At 35.7% G+C, this 23,261-nt stretch overlaps 1 protein-coding gene across 2 annotated transcripts; it reads right to left on the reverse strand.

The window, feature by feature from the left end:
- Window positions 1–266: 266 nt before the first annotated feature.
- On the reverse strand, window positions 267–4,626 carry klf4 (Kruppel like factor 4). 2 transcript variants are annotated; one of them, XM_056404424.1, is made up of 6 exons: window positions 4,329–4,626; window positions 4,087–4,198; window positions 2,786–3,359; window positions 2,483–2,617; window positions 1,726–1,896; window positions 267–1,348 (listed from the first exon to the last, which is right to left on the reverse strand). In XM_056404424.1, exons 1-6 carry the CDS (start codon window positions 4,331–4,333, stop codon window positions 1,173–1,175), a joined length of 1,173 nt encoding a protein of 390 aa, XP_056260399.1. In that variant the 5' UTR covers window positions 4,334–4,626; the 3' UTR covers window positions 267–1,172. The 2 variants fall into 2 exon arrangements, with proteins under 2 accessions (XP_056260399.1, XP_056260398.1); XM_056404423.1 differs by having other exon boundaries at window positions 2,483–3,359.
- Window positions 4,627–23,261: the final 18,635 nt, after the last annotated feature.

Raw genomic sequence — 23,261 nt, forward strand, 5'->3', positions numbered from 1 at the left:
TGATTATCAGGGGGGTATTGTGTGTGAGCTGCCTGAGCTATTGTTGCCATTTAAATGTGCTTCTCCATTACACTCCCATGGAAATCTACAATTAATATAACTAATGATTTTCAAGAAAACTTCACTTAACATGCATGTCATTTTTATGCAAGAAATGTCTATTTTGCTTTGCTTTCAATAAAGTGAACGATAATAGTGTAGATAGAGTATAAGTATCATCATGGTTTTCTTATTTCAAATACATTTTATTTTATTATACTGGAAAATACAAAACAATAACAAAGCAATTTTATTTACAAATGTACAAAACTCAAGATTATATTACATATTTAGGCTATAAACAAAACATCTTTGTTCAGAGTTACTCATTCCATACAAAAATATGAATGTCTCATATAAATTATTGCACTTTGCAACTGCAGTGCATTGAAGATTGCCATCACCGTTTCAAAAGTGAAGTGTTCACCTGATTTAAGTCCGATTGTGGAAGAGGTTTCCAAGAAACACACAAACAACCATATGGCACTTTTCCATAGTTTTCACCCATTTGTATCTTTTCCTTAATCTTTGGTACCTTTTCTTAAAAAAAACAACAACAACCTTCTTCAGAGTCACTAAGCACCATTCTGTATAAATTAACATTGTACCTGAAATTAATGGCATTGCAGGTGAAAGGTGTACATAAATATAGATGTATTTATTAATACAGTATTTTGAACAGTGTGTAGTTGTTAACAGAGCCTATAATGGCATGTTGCTGGTAGAAGGCCTCTGGAGATGTTTGTCTGTTGCTCCTGGCTTCCCTGACAAAAATACATTTCCAGTTAAAAGTTGTTGGCACCTGGTCCTCCAAGTTTTGTCGGTTAAATAAGACACATTCCAGTTTGGTCCCTTTCATAAAGGTTTACAACCCTGACAGAGAGGTCTCGTCGAGTCACCTGCACAATGTGCAAAGATGGGATCAGTCTTGAGAGAAATTCTGGGCTCTTGGGGGAGTAATGCTCTTTTTGCCGTGAACACCACAGCTTGTCTTGTTGCTTGACAACGGCTTGAAGGCAAATTATGGTTTTAAAAAGTGTAGGTCACAAGTTTGTTCAGGGTTGTGCTAACATTTCTTTTTTATTTCAGGAGCCTTTATCCATCGCCATCCAGTCTGGTCCTCTAACCAAGTCTCATAAGTGTCTCTTCATATGGAGAGCAAGGTGGTCTGACCTTGAGAAGGCCCGGTCGCATTTCTGACACTGAAATGGCCGGTGGCCTGTGTGTTTCCTGTAGTGGCGTGTAAGCTCGTCCGAACGTGCAAACTTCCAACCACAGCCCTCCCAGTCGCAGTGGTATGGCTTCTCCCCTTTGATGGAAACACAATACACACATGGAGCAGTTAGTGCTGGCCCTGAGGTTAAACTGGCCCAACCTTCCCCACCTCCAGGAGAAAAGAGGTCCATCCTGTCCTGCAGCTACTGTATAAAGGCCAAGCTAATCAGGCCGGAGTTTGCATTTGGCACAGGGATCAGTATCAACCTGTTTCACTGCACCTGCTAAACAACTCCCCTCACCCCCATTCATGACTCAATAATTCAGTGTGTTTGTACCCAATGTGCAACAGACGTGGTTGTTTTGTTATCTAGCTTTGAACAATGAAAAGAGTATGAAAGTGTGACGGATACAAACGGCACGAAAAAAACAAAACAATGGATGACGGAACATTATCATACAGTTACATACCTGTGTGTGTGCGGTGATGGGCTTTGAGATGGGAGCTCTTTGTGTAAGTTTTCCCACAGCCAACATAGTCGCACGTGTGTGTGGCGACTCTCTTCCTCGGCCAGGAGCGCCTACCGCGTTTAGGCTTTGGTTCCTCTGGCAAGCAGTCGCCACTGGAGATCATGAGGGGCTCTGTGGGGTCAAAGGGCCGTCGTCAACATCACTACACCACATCATACGTATAGAGAACATTTTCAGTGTATAAATATGTCAGAGATCACACAGTGCAATACGGTTACATACTGTGCTTTTTGGCTTGCATCAGACACTTAAATTACAGTGTGTTCCTTATCATTTAAAAATGTTTTTTTCTGCTGTAAACTTTAAGATGCCCTAGAAAACGTCAGCCTTTTTTTGAACAACACAAACAGCTTGTAAAACAGCCAGTATTTCAAAAGACTTAATAGTACTTCAGTGTAAAAAGGCGCAAAGTGGCACAACCAATAAGAACAAGACAACGCTGATCTAATGAAAACAACACAATATCTGTTGTGTGCCATGGGATCTAGCATTTAAACCTTATGAATCGCTGGTTTCATGGTATGAGATATAATTAAAGCCCTTCAGGTGGTATAAGATTTCGAGTTTGATTTTATATTCCTGTTTTCTAATATGATATCTAGTCTAGTCTATCACACTCACATTTAAGTTACTGAATTCAGTAGCCAGAGAGATTACAAGAAAAGTATATAAAGTATATAAAGAAATGTGCTCTAACCTTGGTACTGCATGGAGGATGGCTGAGGGTAGGAGGTGTAGCCCTGCGGGGAGTTATGGTGGTATCCCTGGGGAGGTAGAGGGATCTGAGAGTGGGGATGCCCCAACACCTGGTGCTCCCGGCCCAGCGGATGGTCTGGGGAGAGGGAAGAGGATGAGGATAACCTGCTGCCTGTCATAGACCGCCCTCCGCCAGGGAACCCATGTAGATCCAAGTGGCCGGGGCGCTGCTGCTGGCTCCCCCGGCCCTGGGAGTTTACCCCTGACAAGTGTAGGTCCATAGGCTGTGAGATGGTGCAATTACCGGGGTTCTCCTGCTTTATCCTGTGGCATGTAAAGGACGGTGAGGCACGTGAAGGAGTTGGGTCTGACACAGCATTAACGCAGGCTTTGCTGACGTTCACGCCTTGGCTGTATTCTCCCATGTCCATTGTTGTCTTGACCACGAACTTGCCATGGAGGCTGGTGGGGTGGAGGTATGCCGGGTCCAACTCGGGTCTCATGAGCTCTGCCACAAAACCTCCAGAGGGCGAAACGTCACTTATATCTGGAATGGTGTAGAGCAGCTCACTGGCAGTGCCCTGAGGGGAGGGGAGGGGGTAAGATGAGGAGAAAGAGCCTGGGGAAGGAGACAAGGCCTGGCCAGAGGTGCATGCCATGGCCTCCTCCTGTTGCTGCTGTTGTTGCTGCTGCTGCTGCTGCTGAAGAATCGAGTTGGACAGAATAAAGTCGTAGTCCAAGTCCAGGTCTGGCTCTGCGTCTTTCTTGGACATGCTGGGGCTTGTTGTGCTGGTGGCAGTGGGATGGTCTGGGTCAGGGCAGTTGCTTCCGGTTGGCACACTGGATCTCTTAAGATGGGACAACTCCTCCTTCCATCTCTAGAGGAAAGTTACAGAGGCATTAATGACTGTACAAGCATAAGCTGTGTGTTTACGTCATGTTACTGTTTATAAGATACTGACAGTAGTCCAGAAAATCACACTTGTCCTACTTAGAAAATAGTGCTTGTTTTTAATAGAGAAGGACATGAGAGAAAAGTATAAGTTAATGCTTCAAGCAGAAAGGGACCTGGCTCTATAATGCAGAGTGTGACAGCTCAGCTACAGAGCTAAGTCTAGTGTAGCAAGTGTCCTTGGCACCGAGCCCTTCCTAGAATACAGATTTGTCTTCATTTCAGATTTGTATTCATCATGAAACTGCACTAGAAAGCACTAGGAGTGGCATACAGTAGGTAAGTAACACTTGTCTTTGATGAATAAACAGTGAGCCATGTAGAAAATGATCAGGCTCAGGGTGCCACTCTTGCGATCCATGTGGAGCCTATTGAACAGCCTTTCATAACAGCAAACCACTTATTCTGATTGGGCATCAGGGTGTTTTCTGTGGAGTTTAAAAACCTACTGGACTAACCTGTGCAAACTGGTTCACGCCCCAGTACAGCGTGGTGTCAAGCCCTGACTGCACATAATAACACGGGAGCGACACATCGGAAAACAGCTACACTGTGAATGAACTGCACAGGCTACGTACATATCCCCCTCCACACATCTCCTTGAAGCCCACTGCTGTTTGGCATGAAATAAGAAGTGACTGCAGGCTACTCACTAAATTGGCACTTCCTATGGATTTGCTCTTGACAGTGGGGCCGCTGGCAAACGTAGATATGGATGGCAGAAGCGTCCCACCTAAAGCCATCTCGACGTCATTTGGAGGCTGCCTGAAATTAAACAGAAAATATCGTAAATCCTCGTGGAGTGATCCTGGAACAGCGAGCGCAGCTCGTTGTAGTCCACGAGTAGATGTTCACCAGTCAAATGTTGTTATTAAAAGTTTGTCAAGGTCCACACCTCATCAGTGAGAATCTGGATGTGGAGTCCTGTCGGCTGCTCGTCGCTGTGACTGCACTGGGTTTTTTTTTTTTGGTGGTAAATATCCCCCGGCTTAAAGTTTCTGCTCCGCGTCTCGCGTTATACTAGGTTCCAGGACATGTTGCCGCCGTTGGGCGCGCCGGGTGGAAGCAGCCAGGCAGACAGACAGACTTTTTAACGCTAAAGCAAGGATTTTTTTTAAAACGGGAAGGCAGAGAGGCGACGGACTGGGGGAATCCCTCGCGCCTGTTGCCATGCAGGGACCGGCAGCTGAACTGAGAAAACCGCGTGAGAGGTATCCTTAAATTACTTGGACACACCCTCATCGTTGCTCGGCAACAACGCGGAAAACATCACGTGGGGGGAGGGTGAGCAGGGGAAAGAAGACAGGGAGAGCGAGATCGACAAAGACAGAGAGAGAGAGAGGGAGAGAGAGAGAAAGAGGTTTGTTTGTATTCATAGCAACGGTACCTATCCGTACTGCTGCTGCTCCTGTGAAATGTGGGTGAGGGACGTGGGAATAACAGGTGACTTTTACTTAATTATTTCGGGAGGGTCACCTGCAGGCATGGTCATCACCTGGATGGACAAAGCTACATTAGCATTAGCCTACTCATTAGCTGCTGTGGGGGAAGAAGTACATATCAATACCAATGTTAAAAAATACACTGTAAGTAAAAGTCCCGCATTTTAAACCTACACAAGGCAAAGCATGGCTGGATCAGCCTCCTAGGTGGCCCCAGGGCAGTCATTTGTTGTTGGGCCCCTATTGACCCCCACTCTGTATTATTTCCCCAGACAATCAGAAAGCAACCATAGCAGAGCCCTTTAACTGATTAACTGAATAGTTAGATTGAGATTTTTAAGCAAAAATGACCCAAAAAAATTCACTTCTACCAGCCTCTTTTCTGATATTAAACTCACCCAATTCTGGTTCTTGTCATAACAAAAGTGATTTGAAAATGTTAACTTGGTTTTCAGGGAATAATGGCAGACATTTGTCTATAATTTTTTTTTTTTGGACAATTTATAGTCTACACAATCAATCAATTATTAATCAAAATAATTGATGGTTGCAGCCTTACAGTACTCTTATGATGGGATAGTATCACCTTGCCCAAGGTTTTCTATCTTAATAATTTGACAGAAAAAATTTAAGTAATCTGATAAAACACAATTTAACAAAGAAATGACCACAACATAAAGGCTATAAGATGGAGGATGACGTCCATCATAGCTGATATTCTACCTCTGTGGTGCAAATTTCTAACAATTTTGTGATTAATCAAATTATATAGACCAAAAATTATTTAGGGTAGGCCTTTGGGCCCCTTGGGAATCTGGGGCCTCTGGGCAGTTATCTGCATTGCCCGATTGGTAATCCAGCCTTGAGTAAGAGAACTGAAGTATTATCAGATAAATATAGGCTACTTAAAGTATCAAAATAAAAGTACATGTCCTCCAGTAAAGAAATCCCCTTTGACTTATTTATTATATTAATACTGATGCATCAATGTGTAAGCAGCCTTTTACTGTTGTAGTTGTTCAAAATTGGGCCACTTTTATATACAGTTACTGTATGTAGTTTAGTCCAGTGATTTCCAATCTAGAGGTCAGGCCCCACCTGAGGGTTGCAAGATAAATCAGAGTAGTTGTCAGAGAAAATAAAACAAAACGTTCTGATACACACATTTGTATTTCTCTAATGTTTGATTTTTTGTGAAATATTGGATAGTTGCACCTAATTAGGTCCCAAACAGATTGTTTAAATCTCTCTTTTTCTCTTTGTTGTTTCTTTGGTGGAGCTGCTAACAACTCACAGACATCTGAAACATGATGAGGGGCCCCAACCAAACATTGTTTTTTACAAACAACAGTCACAAGCCAAAAGTGTTGGAAAATTATGTTTCCATCTTTAAAAATGAATTGTAGGAGGAGTAGCATCCAATCCACAACACACGCATGCACTTGAAAAGGAAAATTTTATTTTATTTTCTTTTGTTTTATTTGTTGTTTTTTTAACTTTTACAGTTAGTCATAGTGAGTTAGTTTTGCAGGCAGAACAAGTAGCCTATATGTCTGCATTATATATAGAAAGATAGATATAGATAGATTATATATAGATTCATAATACTGTGCCCACTGTAAATTCACAAATTCTCAATGATAATTAGTCTTAAACAGTTGAATGTATTAAGGAAAAGTGTCAGACTAATGTGCTTTATAGGAAATTCACATTGGTCTTATTTGAATAAAGTTCAATACACTATGACACTATGTCTAAAGTTTCAGTTTTAAGTTTCTTAAAACAGCTGTTTGGGATGACAGTTTTCTAGCTATCAACTCTAATTTTGCAAATCTTGCCCACTACCAAAAAAGTCACATGTAGACAATACAGTATAGCCTACTTATGAAAGTACTGTATGGGAAATAAATTACCTGGGATAATTCAATTGCTCAGACCTGTTCAATGTTGAGTTTGAGTTTGGTTCAGGCAGTGTTTGCTCAGAGCTAGCAAGCTAAAACAAACCTCTCTATCCAACATAATTGACTAAATGACACATTGACTCGAGAGTTCAGTGCAAGAGCAAACAAAGCGCTTGCTGCTGATCCTGCTGCATCAGGATCTTGTCCGTTAGGCAAGTCAACAAACACACTGTCACTCCAGCAGGACACATTCAACGTAAGTGTCTGTTGGTGTCTTCATTCAGACTTTTAAATTGCATGCGTGTTGCTTTGGTTGGTCAAACAAAACCTGGCTGGAAAAATATAGGCTACAATGCCATGAGAACTTTGTAAAGAGAAAGCATATCCTGTTGGGCGACCAATGATTTATTATTCAATATTTGAGACACATAAAATGTATCCAAACACTAATATTGTCAACTTAGTTCTGCAGTTGCATGGTGAGGACCGATGGCTTTAAACCTACAATGTTTGCACTACGTCTCTTGTTCCTGAAGACCTGCTTCCTACAGCAGGTAGGAACACAATGGGAGCTATGTCATTATAGCTATATTCTTTATGGCTGGAGATAATGGTTTTGAAAATGATCCAGAAAACAAAGGCTTGACTTTGACAACTGAGGTGCTTTGCATTGCAATAATGACAGAGCAAGGAGGAAAAGAGGAAAGAGATAAAGGAAGAGAAGATGACACCACTGTGTGCTTTTCCTGACACAATGAAGTCATGGTGATTTAGTAACTCACACCACACACTTGTATGGAATATGTTAATGCAACACTTATAGTATTAAACGTATGTAGTGCCAGTGATACGAACAAGCAAGCAACCCTGCCCATGATGAATCATTTAATCTGTGAAGACACTTCCAGATTTTGAAATTCTACAAAAACACTATGAATCGGATGTGGAGAGACTGAGGTAATGTTATTGTATCGACAAGTACTGTTGAGTGCTAACTTGACACTTCAGAAGGGTAATATTTTCCTCTCATTAACATCAACAAGCGTCCTGATAATGTTGTTTCTCCGTGCTCTTATTAGCGGTGCGCGAGTATGGATGTCATGACACCTACCCGAAGAAGCACCTTCAAAACAGTTACTGTTTTAAAGATGAGCTCAGGTGTTGTTCTTGGCTGTACCGAGCATTTCGACTGATCAGACATTAAGTATTTTCAAAATAGCCACAGTACAACTGACATAATTATTGGTTATGCTAATATTCAAATAAAGATCAAACACAGTTGATAATCCAGTCACACGGTTGTGAACATTGATATTATGTAAATAGAGTGTGAATAGCCAAATAACTCTGCTGCACGACTCTTGAGTGTTTTGGATTTCCACCCCTGGTGTGCATGTGACTGACATGGTTTAACCGGTGTCCCCCCAATCAAATTCCCCCTCCTGGAACGCACCCAAGTGAATATGAGTACCAGCTGATCATAACTCCAGATATTGAGGTTTTCAGTGCTCTCTTCCAGATGCTGTTCAGTAATTAAAAAATAGCTTTCATTCTTTCCTTAATTCTTGAAAGTTGAGTCGAGCTTTTTGTTTTTTGATTCTCAGTGCTGCACTTCCCTGCACTACACTTCACATTAGCTCTAATACAATTATACATGTAGGAGCTTTCTGTTTTTTTTCACTCGCTGCAAAGCCAAAGAACCTATGAGGAGCTCAGGCAGCACGGCACCGACTGTAGGGCTAACCGTAATGATTATTCCCTCTGGCGCTGCAGGGTTTAAGACTTGAAGAGCAATGTTTTTAGCACAGAGTCATTATTCCCAGGATCTCAGAATGAATTACAAGACTAGACTGGTACTGCACAAATAGAGCACATCATAATGTCTCATTGTATCATTGCCAACTGTCAGATTCATAAAAAAACAATAATAATGAACACCATGCTGTTGATCAGATATTTGAATCCTTGAACCTATGATATAAATCTGTCTATGAATTGTTTTTATTGTGTTTTTTATGTACATTCTGGTCTGTCTTGAAAATGAAATGTCTATCTCAATGGGATTCATCTGAATAAAGGGTTAAGCTGCAATTATTACTTTAATCATTGAATAATTGTTTAGTCTAGGAAATGTCAAAAATTTGTGAAAGAATGTCAAAAACCAAAGATGCAGACTAAACAGATACAGAACAGAAAAAAAGATGTAAATCATCACAGATTGAGAAACTGATTGTTGAATGTTGTTTTTGATTGAAAAATGCCTGAAACAATTAACTGATGAATTGTTGATCTGCTGATTAATTGACTAATCGCTTCAGCTCTCTCAAGTTCCAAAGGATAGGATCTCTGATGACTGAAATTTGTTTCCTATCACATTTAGTAATGGCTGTATGTCGATCAGAGGTGCTGTTATGGAATGATTGGACATTCATAATAACCTAAGACGTTTTGTGATCTAAAACCACCTGAACTGGTGTTGCACTGCAAGTGGAGCCTAGTACATTAATCAACACAGTGCAACCCTGTCTCCTAGAAATGTTTATATTACTTTAAATTAAATTAAACTGCAACTGCAAACATGTTTTGTAGGTAATACAATTGCAACCCCATTATGTTTTCTATTAACATAATGAGGATATGTTGTTAGTCTATGTATTTTGCAAGTCACAAATATGTTGATACGGAACATATCAGTAAAATATTCAATGGCAACATATTTACATTCTGCCAAAATATCCAGTCTTGCAGTACAATATCCACCTGTAGTGACAACAGCATTATTACACTTTTTCTATGGTTATGTTTAGGCACCAATAGAACTTGGTTAAGTTTAGGGAAAGAATTATCTACATTCAACCAAAACCATGCTCTTTCCCTCTCCTTAAAGTGCCTTTGTTACCTAAAACTTAAAACAGGCTGGACTCTGGATACAAATCCCGGTCTCTAGTGTTACAGTTGTGCACTTTGTGTGCCCACCCTCCATGTGAATCCACTGCCATTAATAATTATAGTGCTTCATTCATTCATTCATTCAAAAAAAAAAAAATACTGCCTCTGAGCATAATCCAGCCAGTGGTTACATTTCCTACTAAATGAATTTGCCGTTGTAGTTTAGTTGTATATAAATGTAAGTTGTAGGAGACAGGGTTGAAGAGTGACAGAAATTGGTTATGGCCATTTTTATTACAAAAATGTTTGTCTGTATTTGTCTTCCATAGGGCAACTACGTTAACAGATGGGGCTGGTTGACAGTTCTGCTGTGTGATGTTATGCATATGGATGAGGTCTGAGTCAGTGGGGGCTGTTTGTTTGGACAATCCCAGCCAAGCTTTTATAGCTGGACTGGCCGGGCTGGGATGCAACCAACCAACACTGAGCTTTTATCACATCGTATAATTTGGTGGTGGGTTTCCACTGGTGAAAGAAAATGTGGTTGAGGGATAAGGTGGTGGTCGTGGTCATGTAGCAGGGCTTGTGTAAAATGAATTGGGTTTGGAAGTGGAAGCAGAGAGAAGAAGAAGTCAGCGAGAAACAGACTGAGAGGGGAGAGAGAGCTCCTGCCGGGCGGCAGGCTGTCCAGCCTTTGCCTGCCCTGGGATTCCTCAGCAGCCTTAAATATGCCAGTTATTTTTAACCAGTGACGTCACATAGCCCAGCGCCAGCCCCCTCTGTTACAATATTTCCTTTCTGTCAGGAGGGGAAATGGAGGGGAGCCACACTTCCTGGTCACATGATGCAACTGAGACAGCCGAATAAGAGACATACAACAAGGGAAGTGGGGAAGAGCAAATGAAGGGAGGAGAAGGAGCTTGGTTGGGTGCCTCATACCCACACCAGCCCAGATATTCTCACAGCAACTCCCTTCGCCAAAGTTTAACCCTCTCAGCTGGCCAGATGAGGCGTCAGATGAGGCAGTCTCTTTTAATCAGATACTCAGACGTCAGAAGCCAAAAAGAGTGGAGCAGAGATTGGTGTTCGTGAGCTGTGGAGGAAATGAGAGTGTGGGTACAGCACATCGGTAGACAGATGGGTGGGGGGGAGGGCCCTGTGACGTCAGGCCAGGGACCCGCCAGGATTAGAAGCCTCTAAAAAGAAAAGGCCTGGGACTGGACTGCCAGAGCTGGAGAGAATGTGTTTCTCTGTCTGTCTGACATGGGAGAATCAGGGACTTCCCATGAGCTCACCTTGTTGACACACGGAGAACTTTGACTGGCTTATGTCTCAATCTGCACTAACCTCGCAACCAGCAAAATCAGCACCAGCCTCACGTCATAAACTGTAATTTGTGACCGATTTTTATCATTTCACATCCACAGTGGAAACTTCACTAAAATGGATTAGCATGCAGAATATGCTAGCCTTGATTTAATTGAATACATATAATACCAATGGATGATTGGCTAGCAAACGCAATAAAAATCAATGGGTCAAACTATGGTTGTGAACTGTTATGATCTTAGATTAATCTTACATGTGTATCTTTTTCAGTTTTTTGAATGTCATATGCACAACTTTTTGTACAATCAGTATGTAACAATTTCAAGGTAAAACTTGCCTGAGTCTGGGTCTTGGGGTTTGCTTGGTGACCCAGTGTTTTTTTCTACCCAGTGATTGCTGGGTCAAGTTAAGCCACTATTATTTTGGTGCCATATTCAGTCAAACTGGTGAAATTTTGACTCAGTGATTTTTAGTGTGATATTTAAAACACTTAGATTGTGGTGCATTGCTATGTAATGAGCTGTGGTTGACAGAAAAACACGGATTCGTATTTAGGAATGATTCAGATCCTTGAGCCCTATGATGAAATGAAAAGTGCAAAGCAAGGTATTTCCTGAGGCAAACAAAAAAAAAAAACAGAAAAAAACTAATCCAAATCAGTGTTTGAGCTGAGTGTTCAGTTACTGAACCCCTCAACCTTATGTTTCATGCTTTATACATACTGTTTTATTCAAATGTGACTCACTGTCCAAAGTCAGTGTCCTTAATAGAATAGATACTGTGTGGAATATTTATCCCCAGGGTGTAGACAACACAATGTAAACATGGAAAAGAAGTTAATTCCTGCGGGTCTTCAATCACATTTACAAACACTGCTTCAAAAACGGGTCGTCTAAGGTTGAATACCAGTCAGCTGCATCTGTCAGCTATAAAAACGTTCTGGCAATCAATGCTTTGATAGTTTTGAAGTTTTCAAAGTTTCGACGCAATAGGAGACAATTAACTGAGCTCCAAAGAGGCCAAGTCATCTGTGCCTGAACTGCAGGTGCAGGAAAAAAAAAAACATATGTAAATGGAACAATCTCAGACATCATGACAACATGTGGCGAACGAAAAACAAGAATCACATTCACAAGCTGAAGTTGACCAACCAGGATATAGTATGTTAAAGTACATTATTGCATATAGTTCAGCTAATCAACAACTTGATAAGACCCACATATTTAGCCATGCAGAATTAGTTATCTTTCTTAAAATGTTTCCATTATTTTGCCCACCCCTGTATCTGTGGTTCATAAAGTATATTCCAGATGAACATGAGCTATATAGAACAATCTCATTTAAAATGAAGCCTTTCAGTCACACTTGTACCATAAAAGCCAAGTGTACGGGCTGTCAGTAAACCAAGACCACATCTTTACAGTGTTAGAGAGGTTCCTATAGAAACATACGAGCATTAAAGTTTTTTATTTCTCTGTATGAGTCTGTAACCGACCCCTGCTACACAGTAATTATGGCAATCAGCATTTTTAAACCGTCAAGAGCGCTCTGGCATGGAGTCAGAGGCAGCTAATAAGTCGTCTATCCTCTCGATGCACGGCTGTTAAACCATGGCTGTCAGATTTTCACAACACTTGATGAAAACTTTATGTTCGTGAACGTTGGAATTTGAGATGCAATGTGATAGAGGCTCAGGGGTTCGGTGACATAGACATGTAGCCCAGAGTTTGTGATTTACAGGGCTTGGGCCTTGTATCACTGCACATGGAATTTTAAGAATCTGTAATGTGAATTTTGAGCTCTCCGACAGATTTAGTTGAAGCCTAAATACTTTAAATGGATAGCTTTTACAGCTAAAACTACCAAATAGCCAACACTGCTGATGACCTCCAGACTGGCTGAGTACCAATGAGTGGAGGTGTGCGGATTAAGTGTTTGGCATTGTAATATGCTGAAATTCATGTGGTAATTGTTGTCAGCTTTCAGGGTAGTAGGCCTCTGCGTTCCTGAGAAGGTGTGGACTCTCCTGTTTTCCCAGTGGGAGCAGTTGGGAATGTGTGACCTTTTCCATGGATCGCCGTTTTTCAGGCCCTGGTCTGACTCTCTGAAAACACGCCTGAAATTGGTACAACCATTCAGAAATGTAAAATGACAGTAATAATCCTGAAAATCATCACGGCGCTGCAGGATGATCCATGGTTTGTAGGAAAGAGGAAACAGTCTTGTTGGGAAAATCCCATCGCTAAAACCAGGGAACTCCTAATGTATTCGCTGTGCAATAATAGAGGAGAAACTTAAATGTCACAATTTTCTCCAAACCTCCCTCCCTAACTAATTATTTCTTGCTTATTTCCCACTCAGTGGCATTTGTTTTCCGTCTACCAGTGGGGTCAACAAATCTGAGACAACTTCCCCATTCCCATAAATATATGTGTATATATATATATATATATATATGTGTGTGTGTGTGTGTGTGTGTGTGTGTGTGTGTGTGTGTGTGTGTGTGTGTGTGTTTGTGTGTACATACATGCATACATACATACATACATGTGTCCCCAGTACTAATAAGCTAAAATTATGGCAACATTTTGAAGGCAAGTGCCCAAGTCAAATCAGAAATGGCACATTGTGGTAACCTTAATCAAACTACAAATCATTTCAGACTGATTCTCCCCACTGGAATGCTGAGGAAAGAACAATACTTGACAGGCCAAATTTAAGTGATAGTTTCTCCAGTCTGACGTTTTATTGACATCATGCTGAGTCTAATTGAGGAGGGGGGTTTCAGTAACTCCAACCAGATGGGCCACCAGCTCATGAACTAACCCCACATCCCCCCGCCCCCCACCCCTCTCCACACTGTCTCCCTCACCCTCTCTCACTCTGTTATTCTCACAGAGGTATTTTGGCTCAATGAAATACTTAACTATGAAATAAAATGGTATAATATGGCCTTTTTGGTCAAATTTATATTGATTGTAAGTGTTTGATACAGGACCATTTATCATAAAGACACTTGAAGCTGGCGAGGGAACGTAAGTGGTAACAGTATTATTTTTGCATGTTGAACTGGATGGATTTTATATCAAAATTTCTTTTTCGGACAGCTGAAATAGACTAATGAATCCACTTCAAGAAAAAGTTTGACTTTATGGGAAATACACTTATTTCCTTTCTTGCCAAGACTGAGATGAAAAGCTTGATACCAATCTTATTTCTGTAAACACAACATAATAAGGCATGAAAAAAATCAAAAAACCTCATAGTCTAGAAAGACGTCATAGTACAGTAAGGCCTTATAAGTGAAAAAAATTACAAAGCATACTAGGGCAAAAAAAGTGCCAGAACGACATAGTATAGTATGGCAAAAAAAAGTGAAAAAACAACATAGTATAATAAGGCATAAGAACATCAAAAATTATCATATTATAGTAAGATCTGAAGATGTCATAGTATAGTACGGGAAATGAAGTGAAAAAAACAACAGAGTATACTAGGGCGAAAAAAGGAGAAAAAACAACATAGTATAGTATGAAAAAAAGTGAAAAAACAACATAGTATAATAAGGCATAAAAACATCAAAAACAAATCATATTGTAGTAATATATGAAGACGTCATAGTACAGTAAGGCCTTAAAAGTGAAAAAACTACACAGCATACTAAGGCAAAAAAATGAAAAAATGACATAGTATATTATGGCAAAAAAAAATGAAAAAACAACATAGTATAATTAGGCATAAAAACATCAAAAAATATCATATTATAGTAATATATGAAGACGTTGTAGTACAGTAAGGCCTTGAAACTGAAAAAATTACAACGCATACTAGGGCAAAAAAGTGAAAAAACGACATAGTATAGTATGGTAAAAAAAAAAGTGAAAAAACAAGAAAGTATAATAAGACATAAAAAAATTTAAAAAACCTCTTATTATAGAAAGATATGAATACGCCATATTCCATTAAGGCCTTAAAAGTGAAAAAAACTAAAGTGTATACTAGGGCAAAAAGTGAAAAAACAAAATAGTATAGTATGCCAAAAAAAGTGAAAAAACAACATAGTATAATAAGGCATAAAAAAATCTGAAAATATCATATTATAGTAATATATGAAGGTGTCGTAGCACAGTTAGGCCTTAAAAGTGAAAAAAACTACAGATTATACTAGGGCAAAAAAGTGAAAAAAACGATATAGTATATTATGGCAAAAAAAGGGAAAAAACAACATAGTATAATAAGGCATGAAAATATCATATTATAATAATATATAAAGACCTTATAGTCCAGTAAGGCATTAAAAGTGAAAAAAACGACATAGTATAATATGGTAAAAAAAAAAACTGAAAAAAAAACATGGTATAATTAGACATAAAAACATCAAAAAATATCATATTATAGTGAGAAATGAAGACGTCACAGTACAGTAAGGCCTTAAAAGGGAAAAAAACGACATAGTATAGTATGGCAAAAAAAGTGAAAAACAACATAGTATAATGAGGCATAAAAACATCAAAAAATATCACATTATAGTGAGAAATGAAGGCATCATAGTCCAGTAAGGTCTTAAAAGTTAAAAAAACTGCAGAGTATACTAGGGCAAAAAAATGAAAAAAAAACATAGTATAATTAGGCAAAAACACATATAAAAATATCATATTATAGTAATATATGTAAACGTCATAGTACAGGAAGGCCTTAAAAGTGAAAAAAAGGACATAGTATAGTTTGGCAAAAAAGTGAAAAAAACGACATAGTATAATTAGGCATAAAAACATAAAAAAATATCATTTTATAGTGAGAAATGAAGACATCATAGTCCAGTAAGGCCTTAAAAGTGAAAAAAGACTAGATTATACTAGAGCAAAAAAGTGAAAAAAACAACATAGTATAGTTTGGCAAAAAAGTGAAAAAAACGACATAGTATAGTATGGCAAAAAAAAGTGAAAAAACCACATAGTATAATTAGGCATAAAAACATTAAAAAAATATCATATTATAGTGAGAAATGAAGACATCATAGTCCAGTAAGGTCTTAAAAGTGAAAAAAACGACATATTATAGTATGGCAAAAAAGTAAAAAAAAACGACATAATATAGTATGGCAAAAAAAGTGAAAAAACAACATAGTATAATTAGGCAAAAAAACATATAAAAATATCATATTATAGTAATATATGTAAACGTCATAGTACAGTAAGGCCTTAAAAGTGAAAAAAAGGACATAGTATAGTTTGGCAAAAAAGTGAAAAAAACGACATAGTATAGTATGGCAAAAAAAAGTGAAAAAACAACATAGTATAATTAGGCATAAAAACATAATAAAAATATCATATTATAGTAATATATGTAAACGTCATAGTACAGGAAGGCCTTAAAAGTGAAAAAAAGGACATAGTATAGTTTGGCAAAAAAGTGAAAAAAACGACATAGTATAATTAGGCAGAAAAACATATAAAAATATCCTATTATAGTAATATATGTAGACGTCATAGTACAGGAAGGCCTTAAAAGTGAAAAAAACGACATAGTATAGTTTGGCAAAAAAGTGAAAAAAACGACATAGTATAGTATGGCAAAAAAAGTGAAAAAACAACATAGTATAATTAGGCAGAAAAACATAAAAATATATCATATTATAGTGAGAAATGAAGACTTCATAGTCCAGTAAGGCCTTAAAAGTAAAAAAAAACGACATAGTATAGTATGGCAAAAAAGTGAAAAAAACGACATAGTATAGTATGGCAAAATAAGTGAAAAATAAACATAGTATAATTAGGCATAAAAACATCAAAAAAACATCAAAAAAACATCATATTATAGTAATATATGTAGACGTCATAGTACAGCAAGGCCTTAAAAGTGAAAAAAACGACATAGTATAGTATGGCAAAAAAAGTGAAAAAACAACATAATAAAATTAGGCAAAAAAACATAAAAAAAATATCATATTATAGTGAGAAATGAAGACGTCATAGTCCAGTAAGGTCTTAAAAGTGAAAAAAACTAGAGAGTATAGTATGGCAAGAAAGTAAAAAAAACGACATAGTATAGTATGGCAAAAAAAAGTGAAAAAACCACATACTATAATAAGGAATAAAAACATTAAAAAATATCATATTATAGTGAGAAATGAAGACGTCACAGTACAGTAAGGCCTTAAAAGTGAAAAAAACTACAGAGTATACTTGGGCAAAAAAGTGAAAAAAACGACATAGTATAGTATGGTAAAAAAGTGAAAAAAAACAACATAGTATAATTAGGCAAAAAAACATCAAAATATCCTATTATAGTAATATATGTAGACGTCATAGTACAGGAAGGCCTTAAAAGTGAAAAAAACGACATAGTATAGTATGGCAAAAAAGTGAAAAAACAACATAGTATAATTAGGCATAAAAACATCAAAAAAACATCATAGTATAGTAAGATATGAAGACATCAATGCATAGTAAGGCCCTAATGTCACAAGGCAAATAATTATAGTTCCCAGCAAAATGGTCCTAGGTGGGATTTGAACCAAGAACCTTCTCATTAGGAGTCTGCAGCTTTAACCACTACACTATCCTGTTACTTGCAAAAAACAGTATTTCATAGTGAGCCATAAAAACATAAAAGTTTAGTAAGGCACTGAAAAAAAGGGAAGAAACAACATAGTATAATTAGGCATGAAAACATCAAAAAATATCATATTATAGTAATATGTGAAGACGTCAAAGTACAGTAAGGCCTTAAAAGTAAAAAAAACGACATAGTATACTATGGCAAAAAAGTAAAAAAAACGACATAGTATAGTATGGCAAAAAAAGTGAAAAAAACGACACAGTATAGTATGGCAAAAAAAGTGAAAAAACCACATACTATAATAAGGAATAAAAACATTAAAAAATATCATATTATAGTGAGAAATGTAGACGTCATAGTCCAGTAAGGTCTTAAAAGTGAAAAAAAAACCACAGAGTATAGTATGGCAAAAAAGTGAAAAAAACGACATAGTATAGTATGGCAAAAAAAGTGAAAAAACAACATAGTATAATTAGGCAAAAAAACATAAAAAAATATCATATTATAGTGAGAAATGAAGACGTCATAGTCCAGTAAGGTCTTAAAAGTGAAAAAAACTACAGAGTATAGTATGGCAAAAAAAGTGAAAAAACCACATACTATAATAAGGAATAAAAACATTAAAAAATATCATATTATAGTGAGAAATGAAGACGTCACAGTACAGTAAGGCCTTAAAAGTGAAAAAAAACTACAGAGTATACTTGGGCAAAAAAGTGAAAAAAACGACATAGTATAGTATGGTAAAAAAGTGAAAAAAAACAACATAGTATAATTAGGCAAAAAAACATCAAAATATCCTATTATAGTAATATGTGAAGACGTCATAGTCCAGTAAGGCCTTAAAAGTAAAAAAAACGACATAGTATACTATGGCAAAAAAGTGAAAAAAACGACACAGTATAGTATGGCAAAAAAAGTGAAAAAACAACATAGTATAATTAGGCAAAAAAACATTAAAAAAATATCATATTATAGTGAGAAATGAAGACGTCATAGTCCAGTAAGGTCTTAAAAGTGAAAAAAAAACCACAGAGTATAGTATGGCAAAAAAGTGAAAAAAACGACATAGTATAGTATGGCAAAAAAAGTGAAAAAACAACATAGTATAATTAGGCAAAAAAACATTAAAAAATATCATATTATAGTGAGAAATGAAGACGTCATAGTCCAGTAAGGCCTTAAAAGTGAAAAAAACTACAGAGTATAGTATGGCAAAAAAAGTGAAAAAAACGACACAGTATAGTATGGCAAAAAAAGTGAAAAAAAACACATAGTATAATAAGGCATAAAAACATAAAAAAATATCATATTATAGTGAGAAATGTAGACGTCATAGTACAGGAAGGCCTTAAAAGTGAAAAAAAAACTACAGAGAATAGTTTGGCAAAAAAAGTGAAAAAAATGACATAGTATAGTATGGCAAAAAAAGTGAAAAAAACAACATAGTATAATTAGGCAAAAAAACATAAAAAAATATTATATTATAGTGAGAAATGAAGACGTCATAGTCCAGTAAGGTCTTAAAAGTGAAAAAAAAACTACAGAGTATAGTATGGCAAAAAAAGTGAAAAAAACGACACAGTATAGTATGGCAAAAAAAGTGAAAAAACCACATACTATAATAAGGAATAAAAACATTAAAAAATATCATATTATAGTGAGAAATGTAGACGTCATAGTACAGGAAGGCCTTAAAAGTGAAAAAAACTACAGAGAATAGTTTGGCAAAAAAGTGAAAAAAATGACATAGTATAGTATGGCAAAAAAAGTGAAAAAACAACATAGTATAATTAGGCATAAAAACATAAAAATATATCATATTATAGTGAGAAATGAAGACGTCATAGTCCAGTAAGGCCTTAAAAGTAAAAAAAAAACTACAGAGTATAGTATGGCAAAAAAGTGAAAAAAACGACATAGTATAGTATGGCAAAAAAAGTGAAAAATAAACATAGTATAATTAGGCAAAAAAACATATAAAAATATCATATTATAGTAATATATGTAGACGTCATAGTACAGCAAGGCCTTAAAAGTGAAAAAAACGACATAGTATAGTATGGCAAAAAAAGTGAAAAAACAACATAATAAAATTAGGCAAAAAAACATCAAAAAAACATCAAAAAAACATCATAGTATAGTAAGATATGAAGACGTCATAGTCCAGTAAGGTCTTAAAAGTGAAAAAAACTAGAGAGTATAGTATGGCAAGAAAGTAAAAAAAACGACATAGTATAGTATGGCAAAAAAAAGTGAAAAAACCACATACTATAATAAGGAATAAAAACATTAAAAAATATCATATTATAGTGAGAAATGAAGACGTCACAGTACAGTAAGGCCTTAAAAGTGAAAAAAACTACAGAGTATACTTGGGCAAAAAAGTGAAAAAAACGACATAGTATAGTATGGTAAAAAAGTGAAAAAAAACAACATAGTATAATTAGGCAAAAAAACATCAAAATATCCTATTATAGTAATATATGTAGACGTCATAGTACAGGAAGGCCTTAAAAGTGAAAAAAACGACATAGTATAGTATGGCAAAAAAGTGAAAAAACAACATAGTATAATTAGGCATAAAAACATAAAAAAAACATCATAGTATAGTAAGATATGAAGACATCAATGCATAGTAAGGCCCTAATGTCACAAGGCAAATAATTATAGTTCCCAGCAAAATGGTCCTAGGTGGGATTTGAACCAAGAACCTTCTCATTAGGAGTCTGCAGCTTTAACCACTACACTATCCTGTTACTTGCAAAAAACAGTATTTCATAGTGAGCGATAAAAACATAAAAGTTTAGTAAGGCACTGAAAAAAAGGGAAGAAACAACATAGTATAATTAGGCATGAAAACATCAAAAAATATCATATTATAGTAATATGTGAAGACGTCAAAGTACAGTAAGGCCTTAAAAGTAAAAAAAACGACATAGTATACTATGGCAAAAAAGTAAAAAAAACGACATAGTATAGTATGGCAAAAAAAGTGAAAAAAACGACACAGTATAGTATGGCAAAAAAAGTGAAAAAACCACATACTATAATAAGGAATAAAAACATTAAAAAATATCATATTATAGTGAGAAATGTAGACGTCATAGTCCAGTAAGGTCTTAAAAGTGAAAAAAAAACCACAGAGTATAGTATGGCAAAAAAGTGAAAAAAACGACATAGTATAGTATGGCAAAAAAAGTGAAAACACAACATAGTATAATTAGGAATAAAAACATTAAAAAATATCATATTATAGTGAGAAATGTAGACGTCATAGTACAGGAAGGCCTTAAAAGTGAAAAAAACTACAGAGAATAGTTTGGCAAAAAAGTGAAAAAAATGACATAGTATAGTATGGCAAAAAAAGTGAAAAAACAACATAGTATAATTAGGCATAAAAACATAAAAATATATCATATTATAGTGAGAAATGAAGACGTCATAGTCCAGTAAGGCCTTAAAAGTAAAAAAAAAACTACAGAGTATAGTATGGCAAAAAAGTGAAAAAAACGACATAGTATAGTATGGCAAAAAAAGTGAAAAATAAACATAGTATAATTAGGCAAAAAAACATATAAAAATATCATATTATAGTAATATATGTAGACGTCATAGTACAGCAAGGCCTTAAAAGTGAAAAAAACGACATAGTATAGTATGGCAAAAAAAGTGAAAAAACAACATAATAAAATTAGGCAAAAAAACATAAAAAAAATATCATATTATAGTGAGAAATGAAGACGTCATAGTCCAGTAAGGTCTTAAAAGTGAAAAAAACTAGAGAGTATAGTATGGCAAGAAAGTAAAAAAAACGACATAGTATAGTATGGCAAAAAAAGTGAAAAAACCACATACTATAATTAGGCAAAAAAACATTAAAAAAATATCATATTATAGTGAGAAATGAAGACGTCATAGTCCAGTAAGGTCTTAAAAGTGAAAAAAAACTACAGAGTATAGTATGGCAAAAAAGTGAAAAAAACGACATAGTATAGTATGGCAAAAAAAGTGAAAAAACAACATAGTATAATTAGGCAAAAAAACATAAAAAAATATCATATTATAGTGAGAAATGAAGACGTCATAGTCCAGTAAGGTCTTAAAAGTGAAAAAAAAACCACAGAGTATAGTATGGCAAAAAAGTGAAAAAAACGACATAGTATACTATGGCAAAAAAAGTGAAAAAACAACATAGTATAATTAGGCAAAAAAACATTAAAAAAATATCATATTATAGTGAGAAATGAAGACGTCATAGTCCAGTAAGGTCTTAAAAGTGAAAAAAAAACCACAGAGTATAGTATGGCAAAAAAGTGAAAAAAACGACATAGTATAGTATGGCAAAAAAAGTGAAAAAACCACATACTATAATAAGGAATAAAAACATTAAAAAATATCATATTATAGTGAGAAATGAAAACGTCACAGTACAGTAAGGCCTTAAAAGTGAAAAAATACTACAGAGTATACTTGGGCAAAAAAGTGAAAAAAACGACATAGTATAGTATGGTAAAAAAGTGAAAAAAAACAACATAGTATAATTAGGCAAAAAAACATCAAAATATCCTATTATAGTAATATATGTAGACGTCATAGTACAGGAAGGCCTTAAAAGTGAAAAAAACGACATAGTATAGTATGGCAAAAAAAGTGAAAAAACAACATAGTATAATTAGGCATAAAAACATCAAAAAAACATCATAGTATAGTAAGATATGAAGACATCAATGCATAGTAAGGCCCTAATGTCACAAGGCAAATAATTATAGTTCCCAGCAAAATGGTCCTAGGTGGGATTTGAACCAAGAACCTTCTCATTAGGAGTCTGCAGGAAGAAAAAGGGAAGAAACAACATAGTATAATTAGGCATGAAAACATCAAAAAATATCATATTATAGTAATATGTGAAGACGTCAAAGTACAGTAAGGCCTTAAAAGTAAAAAAAACGACATAGTATACTATGGCAAAAAAGTAAAAAAAACGACATAGTATAGTATGGCAAAAAAAGTGAAAAAACAACATAGTATAATTAGGCAAAAAAACATTAAAAAAATATCATATTATAGTGAGAAATGAAGACGTCATAGTCCAGTAAGGTCTTAAAAGTGAAAAAAACTAGAGAGTATAGTATGGCAAAAAAGTGAAAAAAACGACACAGTATAGTATGGCAAAAAAAGTGAAAAAACCACATACTATAATAAGGAATAAAAACATTAAAAAATATCATATTATAGTGAGAAATGTAGACGTCATAGTACAGGAAGGCCTTAAAAGTGAAAAAAACTACAGAGAATAGTTTGGCAAAAAAGTGAAAAAAATGACATAGTATAGTATGGCAAAAAAAGTGAAAAAACAACATAGTATAATTAGGCATAAAAACATAAAAATATATCATATTATAGTGAGAAATGAAGACGTCATAGTCCAGTAAGGCCTTAAAAGTAAAAAAAAAACTACAGAGTATAGTATGGCAAAAAAGTGAAAAAAAACGACATAGTATAGTATGGCAAAAAAGTAAAAAAAACGACATAGTATAGTATGGCAAATAAACATCAAAATATCCTATTATAGTAATATATGTAGACGTCATAGTACAGGAAGGCCTTAAAAGTGAAAAAAACGACATAGTATAGTATGGCAAAAAAGTGAAAAAACAACATAGTATAATTAGGCAAAAAAACATCAAAAAAACATCAAAAAAA

This window comes from Seriola aureovittata, chromosome 18 (genome assembly GCF_021018895.1).
Source record: "Seriola aureovittata isolate HTS-2021-v1 ecotype China chromosome 18, ASM2101889v1, whole genome shotgun sequence".
In the NCBI taxonomy this organism is placed as follows: domain Eukaryota; kingdom Metazoa; phylum Chordata; class Actinopteri; order Carangiformes; family Carangidae; genus Seriola; species Seriola aureovittata.

Bases quoted from the DNA above. Each gene is read 5' to 3' on its own strand.
- klf4 (XM_056404423.1), bottom strand. The intron at 1,897-2,482 runs GTTAGAGCACAT...TTGACCCCACAG, and splicing joins ATCCTCCATGCAGTACCAAG to AGCCCCTCATGATCTCCAGT. The intron at 1,349-1,725 runs GTATGTAACTGT...TTTCCATCAAAG, and splicing joins CCATCACCGCACACACACAG to GGGAGAAGCCATACCACTGC.